At 41.5% G+C, this 16,062-nt stretch overlaps 1 protein-coding gene across 1 annotated transcript; it reads right to left on the bottom strand.

The window, feature by feature from the left end:
* Positions 1–3,007: 3,007 nt before the first annotated feature.
* On the bottom strand, positions 3,008–14,463 carry stk36 (serine/threonine kinase 36 (fused homolog, Drosophila); the record flags this gene model as incomplete). Its single annotated transcript, XM_083641246.1, has 19 exons — positions 14,331–14,463; positions 9,213–9,353; positions 8,963–9,040; positions 8,734–8,864; positions 8,382–8,631; positions 7,928–8,021; positions 7,649–7,797; positions 7,370–7,542; positions 7,158–7,254; positions 6,561–6,734; positions 6,344–6,435; positions 6,183–6,246; positions 5,952–6,062; positions 5,690–5,809; positions 5,456–5,573; positions 5,235–5,361; positions 4,935–5,109; positions 3,766–4,728; positions 3,008–3,103 (listed from the first exon to the last, which is right to left on the bottom strand). Exons 1-19 carry the CDS (start codon positions 14,412–14,414, stop codon positions 3,008–3,010), a joined length of 3,237 nt encoding a protein of 1,078 aa, XP_083497372.1. The 5' UTR covers positions 14,415–14,463.
* Positions 14,464–16,062: the final 1,599 nt, after the last annotated feature.

The raw sequence follows: 16,062 nt of genomic DNA, 5'->3' as shown, positions 1-16,062 counted from the left end.
AGCTTTTTTCATTTCTTTGTGTTGTCCAAGATTGAATGTTTGTCTTTTTTCAAGGCGGGTGGGCTAACTGCATGTTTTGCTAAATGTGAATTATTTTTTACATTTCAAGTCAACAATCTATCCAATGCTTCCATCGCTTTCGCTCTTGACAAATCTAACCACTTGAGCCTGCACTGTGATGCTGTAATGCTTTAAATGACAATCATTTATAATAGATCTCACGCTGAGTGAGTCTAATAACTGAAAAAGGCTTGATTTATAGAGAATTAATATTATTAATTATGCAGGTTTAGAATTTTTAACGGCCTTACATTGGAGTTGATGTCAGCAATAGGATTAGACTGAAAGTATTTCTATTTTCAAATTTTATTTGTAAATATCACCCTTTTCCAAATAGGTTGAAGTAGTGAAATATGTTGTGACAACAGGCGAAACAGATTGATTTGATTTTTGAATGCATATCTTACAAATCAAATATTTTTCTAGAATTATTTCTAAGGTCCCTTGAAAAGCAAATAATATTTCAATCGCCATTAATATTTTAAAATATTGGAATAGCTTTTGAATATTTATTGACTTTTACAATTGTGGAAAGAACATCGTATATATATAGGGGAAAAAACTTTTTATCATCAACCTTAGCCAAAATTTAACATTTTGTCAATATTTCAATATCTTATATATTTCTTTTCCAAATGTTTCGCAAAGTATTTCCTTCTGATTTATTGTTTGTCTAGTAATGTGAAAAAGTTGGCAGCTTTAAATATTCATGACTAAATAGGATTCATGTACTTTAGTGCATTTGATTTTCCTAAACAAAATATTGGATTATTTTGTTGTTTGTTTTAATTTTTTTTAATTATTGTTTTCACATTCACTGGTATGTCAGTAACTTAATGTTGTTGTCCACTATATTTTCGTAACAGTCCATCTATTAGTTCATATAGTGAATAATGGTATAATTTCCAAATTACTGCTTCTGTAACCAAAAAAGAAGTTAAATGAATCATAATGCAAACTGCAAAGTTTGGAGAAAAAAAACTGCATTTGACCATGTTGTTGCCAGTCTGTAACCCTTTCCTCAGTTGCAAATTGCAATACAATCTATCTTGCAGCTCAGGTTATGCAATTTGTCCCCCAGTCTTCAAGTGTCAGACAGTTGATGACAGGATATAGGCTCAGTGCATTCCAGTCCATCTTTTTTACGTGGTACAGATTTGATGGCTATTGACAGATTGGTTTTCCTTATGTACAGATATTGTGACTAGTGACTTTTTATCAGCCTCTGCATGTCTTTCGTTAAATGTGCTCTCAATAGAAAATGTAGGACTTCATTGAGGGATTTTGTCCCTTTACTTGCTTGCTTAGGCAATAAGTTTTATAGACCTATGGCTGGTCTGCACTGATTTGTAACAACTTTTTGTATGCAGGGAGTGGAGCTTGTAAGCCGTTGCTTTGTAGAAAATCAACTTCAAAATATGTACATTTTTCATTAGATTAGGCCTATGTGTGATAGCTTTTGCAATGTTCTAGCTTCGGTGTATGAGGATGTCTGAATTATTTTCAGCCAAAACATGTTGCTACTATAAATGTTGTTTTGGCAAAGGAGTAAAATAATGATGTTAAATAATGACCTGCAGATTCTGTCTTTACCCCCTCCCCCCAACACAATTAGGCTATTGCATTGTGGAAAATGAACCATATTAAACACTATAGCCTATGGACATTTTATTTATTTATTTTGGTAGCAAATATGTGTTTGCTTTGACCCTTGTAATAGGCTATTACTCAACTCCGATGTTAAAATAGGTAGCCTATAATGTTAAATCGTAAAATGTTTAACGGCAGCCTAACCTAATTTACAATCATTTGAAACCAAATATAAAGCTTCATAATTTGCTATAATTACCCCCTCCCCCCCTTAAAAATAAAGTGATTGTGCAGTTCGTCGCAGTCCGTTGTGGTTATTCAAAGCCCTCATCACCCGGGTATTATCAACCAGAAATTATTCTGGATGCACAAACTGTTGCAGATATAATATTTGAATCTGCTGCAGGCAAAAAATTGAGCTCTAAATTTGGGCAGCGCTTCGTTCCTCCTGCGCAAAGCAGAGATGAAACTTCCAGAGCCTGACAGACAGACAGACAGACAGACAGACAGACAGACAGACAGACAGACAGACAGACAGACAGACAGACAGACAGACCGCATGCAGCCACGGCGACCCGCTTCCAGGCAGCACGCACCGGGCGGGCCCACGGCCACGAGACAATTAAATACACAGAGGAACGAAACCCATGGCTATTTGTTTGAGTGGATGGATGATCGACTGTCAAGACTGCAAACGGAATCATTCAAAGCAGATCCAAAATCAATGTTGTGCCCTAAATTATTTTAGTAACCTAAAAAAACGGGTTGCAATTATAGCAATGGCAGCACCATGGAATAAAAATAGTTAAAAAAGAAAAGAAAATGCGACAGGAGAAGGCTGTAGAAATACAATTAAAAATCAATACAATTACAAATCGATATCGTCAATAGTTTTGGGTTAGTCTTAATTAAGACTAAACGAGTATAAAAAAAATCTCCAACTATATCAATGTGGTAGCCTAACTGTAGCGAAATATAAAAAACGCACTACAAATCTATGAAGTATAGGCTACTTTATAGTTTATTTAGGCATAGGCCTACTATTAATTTCTATCGAATTGTTTTTTTTTATGTGTACACGCAGGCCTATAGACAAGAAAACATCAGATAAACAGTCAACAGTAAACAAAACAAAAAAACTCAGGAATAGTATGAAAAAAACAATTTTAACAGTGACAAACAGTGACCCTAATAAACATGTTCTATGCACAAAGAAAAGTTATATTTAATTTCACAAATGTTTTCCACATATTTGGAGAAAAAGGCACAATTTAAAAACGGTATACTGTACACAGGCAGAAGGAAAGTCACATCACATGTCATAGAATCATGTCTATGAAACTTCATGATCACTCACTTATAGCTGGCCAATGAGCTGATGATAGTCACACTGTGGAGGAGCATGGCGTGAAGCCTGCAGGAGTTTCTGATCTGCATCAAGGGATATCAGGACCTTCAATGTAAAGAGAGTGACTATTTTTAAAGATATTTTAGGTCTAAATATATCTTTGAGTGCAAGCACATGCATGCAAGCTATGACTGAGCCTAAACAAATCAGACAAAAACAATTGTATAAGCCACAATGGAATACAGAATACTATGACCAGCAAACAACTTTATTTAAAAGAATGCATGAGCCCATAACCATTGCAGTGAGTAGTAATACAATGGTGAAAAATTAAAGAATTGAAAGAAGATAGTGTAAATTGTTTTCTTCCATATAAACTGAGCATATATATTCTAAAAAAGCTAATATACTACTACTACTACTACTCCTATATACTCATCCACTTTTTCAAGCAAATATACTATTTTGGACTTTTCTTAATTCAAAATATAGCGAGTGGAGCACACCCAAAACAAGTTGAAGAGGTGCAGACTAACAAAAATTCAAAGTAACATAAGGAAAGGAAGTCACACACTCAAATTCTCCTCTGCTGTTTTTAATAGTTACACCAACATGTTTCAGCGAATGCCTTCGTCAGGGTGTCAGGACTTTTCTTAATTCAAACATGTAATAACTGTCTGATTAACCAAATTTGAAAGGAAAATACTATAGAAATGGCATACTAACTAATATTAACATCCACCTTTCCAACCTGTTAACTCTATTACCTGGCGTATTGCATCCTGCTGGCTGTACAAGCATAGGGTTGCTATGGCAGCTTGTCTCACTGCATGATGGGAATCTGTACACGCTGCTGTCAGAAGTAGGCCTGACACGCCTTCCTCCAACAGCGAGGACACCCCGCCGGCCACGTTCACCAGGTTCCCCAGGGCGGTGCAGCAATGGCGGCGTGTGACGGCATCAGGGTCAGTGATAAGAGCTGCCAGCATGGCTGCCGTCCTATTGGCTTCTTCTATCCACCTGATCCCCTCCTCCAGCTCCACTCTCTGCTCTAGCATTGGAGCCAAATCTCCTCCTGCCCCAATGTGACAGCACTCAAGTTTCTCTGTGTCCTTCACTTTGCCCCACCCTGTGGCACTGCCCTTTCCCCTGGACCTTCCCATTTCAAACCCTGCCTGCCCAATACATCCCAACCAATTCCCCACTGCTCTGCAAGCCATGCGGCGGACAGACACGCAGTGATCATGAAGACGCTCTATCATGGCTGCCAAAATGGCGGGCTGCAGGGCAGGCGGTGCGGTAGGCCCAAATGGATCCATATTTCCCAACAGGCTGCAGGTCGCGGCCCTAACCCTGTCGTGAGAGTGAACCAGAGCCTGCTGCAGCACCACAGGCTCCAGGTGAAGCTGAAGGCAGGCAGGCCGGGGGGAATGACGGGCGACCTGGGACATCAGCGTCAGGAGCTCCGCGGCAGAGTCCCAAAGTGCATCCCGCTGCAGCAAGGCGGAGAGTAGAGAGCTAGCAGTTCTGGTTCCCAGAGCCTGATCTCTGGTTCCCAGAGCCTGATCTCTGGAGGCGATCGGCTGGCTGTCCCCGGGTGCAGAGAAGAAGCCACAGGCCCCCGCGGTCGCATTGAGGCGCGAGACGGAGCGCCCGGGGTCGCACAGGAGCAGACGGCCCAACAGCGAGAGCGGCAGCTCGAGCAGTGGAGGAGGAAGAGTTCGGATCACCTGTCAAAGCGTGGGAAAAAAAGCAGCAGCCAGTGAGGCATCAAACAGCAGAGACAACACACATAATGCTCTCCCAAGAGTACAGAGACAGTACGATTTAGTATGTGCCTGATGGTCCGCCTGCAACAGTTATCTGCTGTTGCGTCAGAGTGACATTTGCTACAACAGTCAGAGAGGTCTATATCAGAGCAGAGTAAGGCCCGAACCTGCAGGAGGCCCTGGGCGATGCCACAGCTGTCATATGACTGCAGGATCCTGGACATGGTGTGTGAAGGAAGGTCCAGGGCAAATGGAAAGCACAGCAGGTGGCAGCTCAGCACGGACAAGCTGCCGTGACTCAAATCCTCCTGAAGTCTCCCAGGGGTGCCTTCAGAAAGAAGACTGTGGGGTATAAAAGAGTTATTGTTGAGCCTCCAGGCATGCTTACTGTGCTGCTCTAAGACTGGTGGCACAGCTGAATCTGTAGGTGAAAGAATACGCTACTTAGGAAATCATGAACACTTAACCGATCGGTGTCAAGCAGATGGCCTAGGGTGTATACACATTCTGATTCACTCTCTGAGAGCAGAGGGACGCAGGAGTGTGGATCCTTGGTGAAGACAAGCAGCACAGTAGACAGGAAGGCATACAGGCCTGTTGGAAAAGGAGTTGGAAAGTTATCTCATGTAATATTTGTAACACATAAAGGTTGCTTTAAATAGGGTTGAAGTTCATAGGACACAATTACCATTTACTGAACAGATGTCTGTGACAGACGGTGTCCTTGCCAGTGAAATACCAATTCTTTTCCACAGGTCGAGAATAATTCCTGGATCTAAAGATGGAGACAGTGGGCCATTTTCATCCTAAAAAGAAGAAAAAATAAAAATAAATGGACAATATAGAAAAATTTATTACACTTATAACTCTGATACCGCCAATTGGATTACATTTATACCATCTATTTTAGCTATTGTCTGACCTCAGAGAGTTTGTGTAGAACCAAAGACAGGAGGCCATCGCACAATCCCCAACCAGGAGGTAGTGGAAGCTGAGGCTGAGGAGCAGGGGAGGGGAGGAGCAAGGGAGGGGAGGAGCAAGGGAGGGGAGGAGCAGGGGAGGGGAGGAGCAAGGGAGGGGAGGAGCAGGGGAGGGGGAACAGCTCAGAAAAGATTGCATCACTTTAGTCACATGACAAAATATTGAATACAAAGTATAGAAATCGCTCCCTGTAGATCAGGTACCTCATATGAGTGCAAGAGAAGGTTTTTCAGCCCGGGGGTTAGATTATCCATACCAACATCCACAGAGACCCCATGTTGCGTGAACATAGACAAAACTGATGCAGCCAGAGGCTAGAGGAGAGACAGCAAAAACAACTGTGACACTTACTAACTGACCAGCTCACTATTCACCCAAAAGCAAGAGGCAGAGTCGGCATACATGGGAGACATCAGTAACCAACATGTACTTACTGCCAAAGGATTGGGGTTGGCTTGATTAAGGATCTTGACAAACGGCTTGGTGAACTCTTCCATTCTACAGTGAGAGAAGAGCTGATGAGCCATATGCACACTACACAGTATATACTGCAATACTGTGCAAACTGTCTAACTAGATGTATCGTAGTCACTACCTGTCCTCTTCTGGCACCCATTCACATTGCTTCTCCCAATAGATCAGGAGCACTACTATCATTTCTCCAAGCATTGTCACACTCGATGGTTGCTGAGCAGGCAAAAGAGGAGGGGGAAAAAGTACAAGAAAGTTATCAATAGTGTTGCGTAATGCCTCACTATGAAGCCAATCAACAATCCAGTGCTGAATATGGTTCCATTCCTGTGTGTATTAACCTCCACGACAAATGGGTTTTCTACAGTATCGTGGACCAAGTCGAAGAGGAGATGGGGTAGTCCGACTTCACAGCCAATATGGTATGAACTCTCAAGGTCAGAGGTCAGGATCAGGTTGCACAAGACCGTCAGCGGTTGGTGAATCCGCCACACTTCCGGAATGCCATCTGCAAGCTGACCAAAAAACAGAATTAATAATTAATAATAAATAAAACGGTGTTGCTCCAAGGAAAGTGCCAATTCATGTTGAATTGAATGTATACCTAATTACCTGAGTCTTAAAAGCCAGCAATTTGTTTTTGAGCTGAGGAATAATGACTTTGTGATTTTTTTTTTTTGTCTGGTGCCTTGGGTCTGTTTCTTGGGCCAATTTCTCCCACTCTTCCTCACTGTCAACATCCTGATAGAACAATATGATCAATGGAACATTAATGGCATACGCAACAGAATAATCCTTATTCTTTCTTGATGCAACTAACATCTTTATTACCAGGGCAAATATTGAATAAAGAAGTCATATTCTTTTCAAATTACAAGGAAGAGTATATGTCTTCTATATTTTATTTTTTATCACCAGAGAATGTCAGAGACACTGACCTGCGTACGCAGTGTAGCCTGGCTGCACCTTCGCACCAGTCGTGGCCCGACTTCTACAGACGGGAACTCCTGCTCATAGTCCCTGCTGATCTGACCCCTGCAGAGAAAAAGTCAGTACCTGTAAATACACAACCGAGTCTGTTCCACTAGTCGGATTTGAGTTATATTCTGACATGTGAGTGGCAACTTTTCAACATGGTATTCCATAGCACCTGTGTTTTGATGTGACACTGGCTTGATCCTTTGATTTGAGGCTTAGATTGGCGGTTGCCTGGACCAAAAGGCCAGAGGTAGTGGTGACATCATTGGAGGGGGGCTTGGCTCTAGGTGATGTTCTTGCTGGTGCTGAGTTGGCCCTTTCATTTCCCATTCCACCCTTCATCGTCTGTTAATGTACACAGTACAGCTGAGAGCGCCTACATCAATGTTTATGTGATTGACTTTGCTTATGAAGAATCCATGGGTGACTCTCTCATACTGTGACCACCTACCTGTTTGTTGTGTTCCCTGGCCTTCCGCAATAACCTGCTCTCTCCAGAAGTGGGTAACGTCTTCTCCACTGCTTGCTGCCGTTTGAGCGCCAGCACGTCTGGGCTGGGTGTGACTGTCAGAGGGCTGAAAACACCGGTGTCTGACAGCACTGCCAACATCATCATTAGGAAAAAACAAAAATAAGTCAGAAATAGGCATAATCTTAAACGGAGACCACTCACACATATATTCTGAAAATCCCTATTAAAATACATATGACAATTGTTTTAGGACCTCACCTACAACTTCATCAGCAACAAAAGGATGATGCAGGAGGTCTGGCCATGACAACCTCTTCTGGGGGTCTTTGGTCAACAAACCTTTCAAGAAACTCTGTCAGGGCAAAATCAGAGAAGCACTGAATAGGCCATAACATTCTGTTAATCATCCATTCATGCTTGCCTCCATTAGCTCTGTCCAGCCTAGCTGGGGGCAGCCTGGCTGCAATGTGGTATGGTATGTTTTGCATATCTACAGTTTAATCAGCTTGACAACAGTATTTGAAAATAACAAGGACATCAAATTAGCATTTAGTTCACCACTAGGTTTGTGGAATGCAGCTAGCTCAGCTGTGCTCCAGCCAGGTGTAACCAGCCTCTTAATATAGTGTAGACGCTGACTGAGCCAGAAGGCCCCAGCACGGCTACACTCTGACCAGTGAAGGCAAAGCATAACACTGTAGTTGTGCTGTACCATGCAGGTCTGGCTCATCGTGTCTGGCCATTTGACTGGGTCTCTCACGATGAGCTGCACCAGCTGGAAGATGGAGTTAGTGTAGAATGGTGGCGCCCCTGTGTGGAGCTCATAGAGAATGCAGCCCAGGGACCACAGATCAGCAGTGTGGTCGTATGGCTTCTCCTCCACCAGCTCGGGGGACATGTACAGAGGGGTTCCCTTGATAGAAGTTAGGACCAAGGTGGAGACACTCATAGCCCTGGCAAACCTACAGAGAGATTATGTTGCATACTGTATGTACCCAAAATATATTTCTGAACAAATTATTAGCACAGCTATTTTTCATTTAAAATGATAAAAACCTGCTTACCCAAAATCACAGAGTTTCACCACCCCACATTTTCCCAACAGAATATTTTGCGGTTTCATGTCACGATGGAGAATCCGGTGCGAATGTAAATAATACAGAGCTGAGACCAGCTGGCAGGCAATCTCGCGGACCTTGGAAGAGAAGAAGAAGCATAAAGATCTAATGAAAACATGGTTTGTTTTGTCAGTGTTCAATTTCTGGCATACTTCTGCGCACTGAAACGGAATACCTGGCTTTCTGGTAAGCTTCCGTCATCCTCAAGAATCTGGAACAGCTCTCCCTCTGCATACTCAGTTACAACCACAACCTATTAAAAACAAATACGGGATCAGGGTCATGGGATTATTACCACAAGTATAAAGACAAGTGGGTCTAAAAGAATTCTAGATGGGGACAATTTGAATGGTTGTGTACTGAATGGGATATTCTCTGGTGTTTTGAAGGGAAAAGACAGCATCGGTGGATCATACTGAACAAACCTCTGTCTCAGTCTCAAAGCTGTCAAACATCTGGACAATGTTTGGATGCTGAAGTCCCCTCATGATTTCAATTTCCCTCTTGAGACTCCGTAGCTCCTTTTCAGAGCGACCCACCTTTGGGATAAACTTCAGGGCCACCACCTTAGGAAGACAGATGGACAGATGCTGAAATGATGTGGCTAAACAACCCAGTTAGACAGCTAGATCTAACCAGCCCAATTCAATAGATACAACCTTAGCATTGGTTTGTATTGGATGTGATTCTGACCCAAATTAAACCACGGACCCCCATTTGATAAGATTTTGTCCCAGCCGGGTCCCCAATCTGATAGGATTTCAGTTTTTAGATGTTTTATTACAGAAAGTGTATGAAACTATTGGCCAAAATAGTCATACATTACTGTATGTTATTATGTTACTTATGGAATTACAGTGAAAATAAATGATTCCCCTTTTTGCTGGGGACCCCCTCAAGGACCCCTGGGGGTCCCCGGACCACACTTTGAAAACCACTGGTAAACTTGATCCTGTTCTACTGTACATACTCCAGTACAGTTGGTGGCGGTATGCACCTTAAAATTTGATATTGCAATCCAACAAAAATGCAAAGAAGAAGAACCCTGACTCGTTTATGGTTTCAACCTCTTTGCAGTGTTGGGCAGTAGCTTGCTACAAGTAGTGAAGCTACATAGCTTAACTACATTTCTCAGTAGCTTGGTGGTAGCTTCACTACTTTTGAACCAAGTAGCTTTTTCAGTAGCTAAGCTATTTATAGACCCAAGTAGCTTGTAGCTTCCCGCAAAAGCTTCCATTATGATGGACAACAAGACAGTGTTGTTGTTTCATCCTTGCTTTTTAGCATCCTTGCCTCTCTTGCAGCAAGACCCGGCACTACTCTGCCTCTGACTGGGTTGGGTTTAGGCAATGAAGACTGACGATTGGGGGTAGGGCAAAATATGTCATGTGCTGGCGAAGTCACATCAGCAACGAACTTTGAAAGATGGCAGAGCCAGAGGGAGCCACTGGCAGTGATGAAGAAGACTTTCAGGCTTTATTGTCTGTTTTTGAATATTGTGCCAGTCAGAGTTTCAGTGTGTTTTATAATATAATAAACAATCAAAATGATATTTTCTTTTACCTGCCTATTTGTTTGGTTGAAAGTTGTTCTACATGAAGTTAATTCAATGTGAGAAAAAAGTAGCTTTGATGTAGCAAGCTGCTTTTGCCATGTTGCTCGTAGCTTAGCTTGCTACATTTCTCTGGGGATAGCTTCAATGTAGTTTAGCTATATTTAATTGAGAGTAACTGATAGCTTAGCTTACTACATTTTCCAAGTACTGTAGCTTGCCCATCACTGCCTCTTTGCAAACACTAAACTGTAGGCTAGTGTTATATGGTTTTAGCTGGAAATAAATGAGTCCAGAAAAGGTAGTGTGTTGTCAATCGGCTAATCAGCCAACTAGATTTTGGTAACTACCTAACATTATAGCTCTGGAGGATAGTAGCTCTCTCCAGAGACATCATCTCTGCTGGCATAAGAGCCATGTAACAAGGCTAGCTAACAGCTACTTACTTGACCATTGAACCGTTTCCTTCCCTTGTAAACTCGACCAAATGAGCCCTCTCCCACCAGCTCCAACACATGATACGAGTTCATGATTGTGCTGGATCCGCTGCAGGTTATCGATCAGAATCACAGAGATGTCTTTATGGTTTTATCGATAGAATCCTTGTACTTAACAGTCCGATAACAGTTTAGTATGTCGGTCCTACTTATAACCTCAGCCTGGAAGGATTTATGACATCGCTAATAAAAACTGCCCGATTGACATCACTTAATTTTGTTTTTAGGCCATATGTTTTTACGTTCTTGATCCTGTGTTATTTATTACCCTTGGATGTGGTATTTTATGATGTACTTGGTTGTCCTTGCTTTTTTGAAATGTTTCAGCTCTATAGCCCTGTTTTTATGTTTCCTTTATATGTACTGTAATTTATGTTGATTGTAACCTGGCTTGTAATTGCTGCCTTCTTGGCCAGATCACATTCGCAAAAGAGATCTTGTATCTCAAATGTCTTATCTGGTTAAATAAAGGTTAAATAAAAAAATTATGACATCACTAATGACATCACAACTGCTCGAGTGACATCACAATTGAGTGACATCACAGATGACATGTTCAGTCTATGGCATTAGATCCTTAGCTTGCTAGTTCGAATCCGGCTCACAAATGTCCTTTCTTCTCTTCTGTTGTATATATCTTTAGACCTGCAGCTCTGTTGAGGCGAGCCAGGCCAACGTGTCATTGTCCAGGTCGATCAAGCCACGTTCGCCATTCGGTGGCCGGTGTTTGGGGCAGCTAGTGATTACAGTATATGTCCTACAGTTTATATCAGGTCCCCACACTCGCAGGAAGCACTGTCCACAAGGCCCCAGCTCTTCATTGCTACACTGTAGCGTCCAACGCCGGTCCTCAAATGGTTGAGTGTTGTCCATTGCTTTTGAGGCAGGTCCTGACCAGGAACGTCCATGGGGTCCTCACTGTAGCGGCGCCGCCTAGATGGTTCTGCTGACTTCCACTGGTCCCTCCATCTCGTCCTGACCCAGGCGGCCTTGGAGATGTCTTTGGCATATTATCTATATTAATTTAAACTATTTTAAATTGTTTGCTTGAAGTGTTTTCATCTTATTTTACACTAGAAGTAGAGAAAATCCCGCAAGACACTGACCTTACTGGTAAACTCTTTATTAGAAGATAAATAGGGAAAACAACGTTTCGGTGCTAGACCTTCATCAGGTTTTAAAAGACTGACTCATGTCAGTGAGGTATAGATACAGGCTGGCCACACCCTGAAAATTGCTCAGGTGAGCTTGATTAGGGAACAGTGGGTGTGGCTAGATGAAAACATTATAGCCTACATACTAGGGCTGTGAATCTTCACTGGCCTCACGATTCGATTCGATGATTCGATTCGATAACGATTATCGATGCATCTTGATGCATCTTAAATCGATGCATCACTTTTTTTCCCGAATACATGATTTTTTTCCTCACTTTCTTTTTTCTCACTGTGTGGCTACTTTTAAAATTAAAGTGCATTTAGAATTGCATTGTATTATGATCCATAATTAAAATAAACAACTGCATGTACTTCCATTATATTTTATTTGATTATATATTAAAAAAAATAAAAAATAATAATAATCGATTTTTGACATTTGTGAATTGATGCATCTTATAATCGATTATTTTTGACACCCCTACTACATACAGCCAACAACAACAACAAAAATTAACAATAAATAGATAACCTTTTCAGAGTATACATGTAGAAAAAATTCCATCAATACATTATCACATGAATAAAATTTCAAATTGGATGTAACATTATAGCATATAGCCAACAACAACAATAATTCACAAGAAATAGAGTACATATCACTCAGGGAAAGTTGCAAGGTCAATCCACAGATTATAACATCACATTAAGTAACATCTCATCATTAAGACCCTTAGTTACTGGTCGTAACTCCTACGTCGGTCTTAGTTAAGACCAGTCTTTAGAGTGGATTTACGCCTGTTGCACCAAAAGGGCTTACGTCTGGTCTTAACTACGCCGGTCGTAGCAATGCGCGTCCATGTGAATTGCCGGGGAATGCCCCCTGATTGGCACAAAAATGTGCCTCGCGACCTGCTTGGAGCGTCACTGTGCCACTACGCTCTATCAGCCACTACTGTATGTGCATCACTACACCCTCCCTCCTCCCACCCTCCCTCAATGGCGGCGATTGAGTGCCAGACAGTCTGAATGAAATTGAATGTAACATTCCCAATTCTATGTATTAAATTCTAAAAAACGACCCTCAACATTTGGGAAGGCTAAGCCACACAACTAGTTTGTTATAATCGAACGTCATGCTTCGAAGGCGACTTTACGACGATGAGGACGGTGAGGACTCAATCATAGCAGGTCTCCGCTGATAGACTACCATGGAGATCTCAGGCACCTTATGCCTCCTCCTGACCAGGCGTAATATTTACGACCGGTCTTAGTGAGAAAAAGGCTTACGTTGGTGCAACTGGCGTAGCTGTTAGGTCGTAAAGTTACGACCGGCGTAGCTTAAGACCAGTCGTAAGACCACTTGGTGCAACTGGCCCCAGCTGTTCTCACCCTGGGATCCGGGCACCCCCAGGGGTCCATGAAGGGGTTCCAGGGGGTCCCCAGAAAAATGGGGAATATTTTTATTTCATTGTTATTTCATTGACTAGAAGTTAGCCCAATGAGAGAATATACTGTATAATAATGACTATTCTCTCATACTGTATGTTTCACACTCTTCACTGTTAATCTGCAAATCTACTGTATGGAGGACAGCTATGAAATAACGACATCTTATCAGACAAGATCCCTGAGACTACAGGGATTGGTCAAGAACCACTGGTCTACACACCACAGAGCTACATTTTATTTATGATGAAAAGGCCATTTTAGGATCTATGTGAAAGAACGGTTTTAGGGAAACTGCTTTTAATGTTACTTTGTACAATACATTTGGCAACGGCAGCAAGTCTGTTGGACTTTAAAAGCAGTGTATGTTTGGCAGATATATATTTTAAGTTGTGGTATTGTGCTGATTTTGATTGGCCATTGTGGTGGTTATGTCACACAAACATGGCCACACTGACTAGGTGGGTAACACAGAGAGGGGTAATGTAATTCTTAAAAGTCACAATAAACTTGACTTGACTTGTTCTACATACTCCGGTACAGTAGGCGGCGGTATACACTTTAAAATTTGGTATTGCAATCCGCAAAAAAACCGCAAAGAAGAAGAACCCCAACTCGTTTATGTTTTTCAATCTCTTTTCAAACACTAAACTGTAGGTTAGGGCTATATGGTTTTAGCTGGAAATAAATGTGTCCAGAAAAAGTCGCTGTGTGTTGTCAATCGGCTAATTAGCCAACTAGATTTAGGTAACTATCTAATGTTACTTAACGTTGGTAGCTCTGGAAGAAGCTAGTAGCTCTCGCCAGAGACAGACATCATCTCTGTCGACATTAGCCTATGCTGGCATAACCGTGTGGTAACAAGGCTAACTAACAACAGCTACTTACTTGACCAGTGAACCGTTTCCTTCCCTTGTAAACTCGACCAAACGAGCCCTCTCCCACCAGCTCCAAGACATGATATGAGTTCATGGTGTTACCATAAGATAGGCTGGCGCGGCAGCCTGGGACGAAGACACAACTTCTTCAAACTGCAACCTGTTAGCATCGGTAAGCTTTCTGTTGTAGCGTTATGTCAGTGATACCAGTGTCTCGTCCTTCATTTGCGAGTATCTGTAACTCCAAATTTAGACCACTAACTTTGTAATCCGTAATTTGATGCGTTAACTGTCATTTTGCTGCTGGTAATGTGCTACTCCTACTACTGAAACTAACAACAAACAATGCTTAGCGAGCTAGCTATCCGCCGTTTCATAGACAACACAAAAGACACGGTAAAGTTCTGGGTACCACAAGCATAGATTTTGTATTTGTAGTTGCTCAATCTTTAATAACTTGCTGTAACAATAAACCGTTATTTTTATCATTTCCATCCAATTGCATTGAAAAATCCGAACAGGCTTTTCTATGGACAACAAGACAACATGGGTCCTTATCCTAACAACCATAACAACAAGCCTTAACAACCATATATCTATGTTAACAACCCTATATTCCACACACACTGTGCTCATCATGATCAAATATTGAAAATCATAATAGCAATGTTTAAAATGCTGCTTGCCTACCCTATATAGCCTACGTTAGATAATTTTATTTTCTTTTTTTCGGCTCCCGTTTTTTCTGCTATTCTCCACAAGATGTCGCGCGTGTTTTACATTCAGAAGCAAATTCATGTGAGCCTTGACAAAAAATTACTGTACTAAAACATTAATTCCTCTAGGACTTTAATGTGGTACTCAATATTGAGCTTATAATAATACAGTTATGATCGTGTTTATAATGACTTATCTTACTTAAATGCTGTTTTATTCTTTCATTTGTTCTCACTATTTCTAGACTATAATAGCCTATTCTTGTAGGATGTTAGTTTGGGTAGGGCTATTTTTATGATTCATATCGTTCTTTTTTCGCAAGGAACATTTCTCAGCCTTCAGAAAAAAAGCAGTTTCAAATCAACAATAGGCTACAAACTGCTGCTAAGATAAAGATTACATGTTAGGCTATAAATAGTCTACATATTAACCGAAAAACACATGCAGGCAGGCATAGTAATTGATCTTCCTCGGTGTGTCAAAATCAGTCTATGCAAAATCCGTGTGCATTATTTTTTCTTCCCTTTCCCCCCCAGAATAGAACCAATTGGTGCAATGACGTGATGCACTATTCCTGCATTTGCTGTATAGCTAGTCCCTGCACGTTGCACAGTGAAAAATCAAATAGGCTACGTTTCTTATACTGTAATGGGATTAATATTAATATCCATCCATACATATAGATTATTATGTTATATAGGCCTAAATGTGTATAAATTAATTCCGCAAGTTCAGAACCAAGTTGCATCTACTCCGCAGTAACTTGGATGAGATGCAGATGCGATATGATGCAGGCATGTGCAGCACAGGCTACAAAGCCCTGACAAGTGGAAGGGCTAATAATTCATGTTCGTCTGTTAGGAGATGATAGGCCTATTTGCTGAGTTACAAGTGGCCGCAGAGCAATCCAATGAGCGTTCCCAAAGACAACCCCCTCCAACAGAGAGATTGAATTTCCATATTTTTACACATGACGAAAATGCATAAAGTCCACACAAGGCAACAATCGACTCAACACACACAGG

This window comes from Poromitra crassiceps (assembly GCF_964638095.1).
Source record: "Poromitra crassiceps genome assembly, chromosome: 1".
Classification (NCBI taxonomy): Eukaryota; Metazoa; Chordata; class Actinopteri; order Beryciformes; family Melamphaidae; genus Poromitra; species Poromitra crassiceps.
The sequence above is the reverse complement of the archived record's forward strand: the minus strand, read 5'-3'. Positions and strand labels throughout refer to the sequence as shown.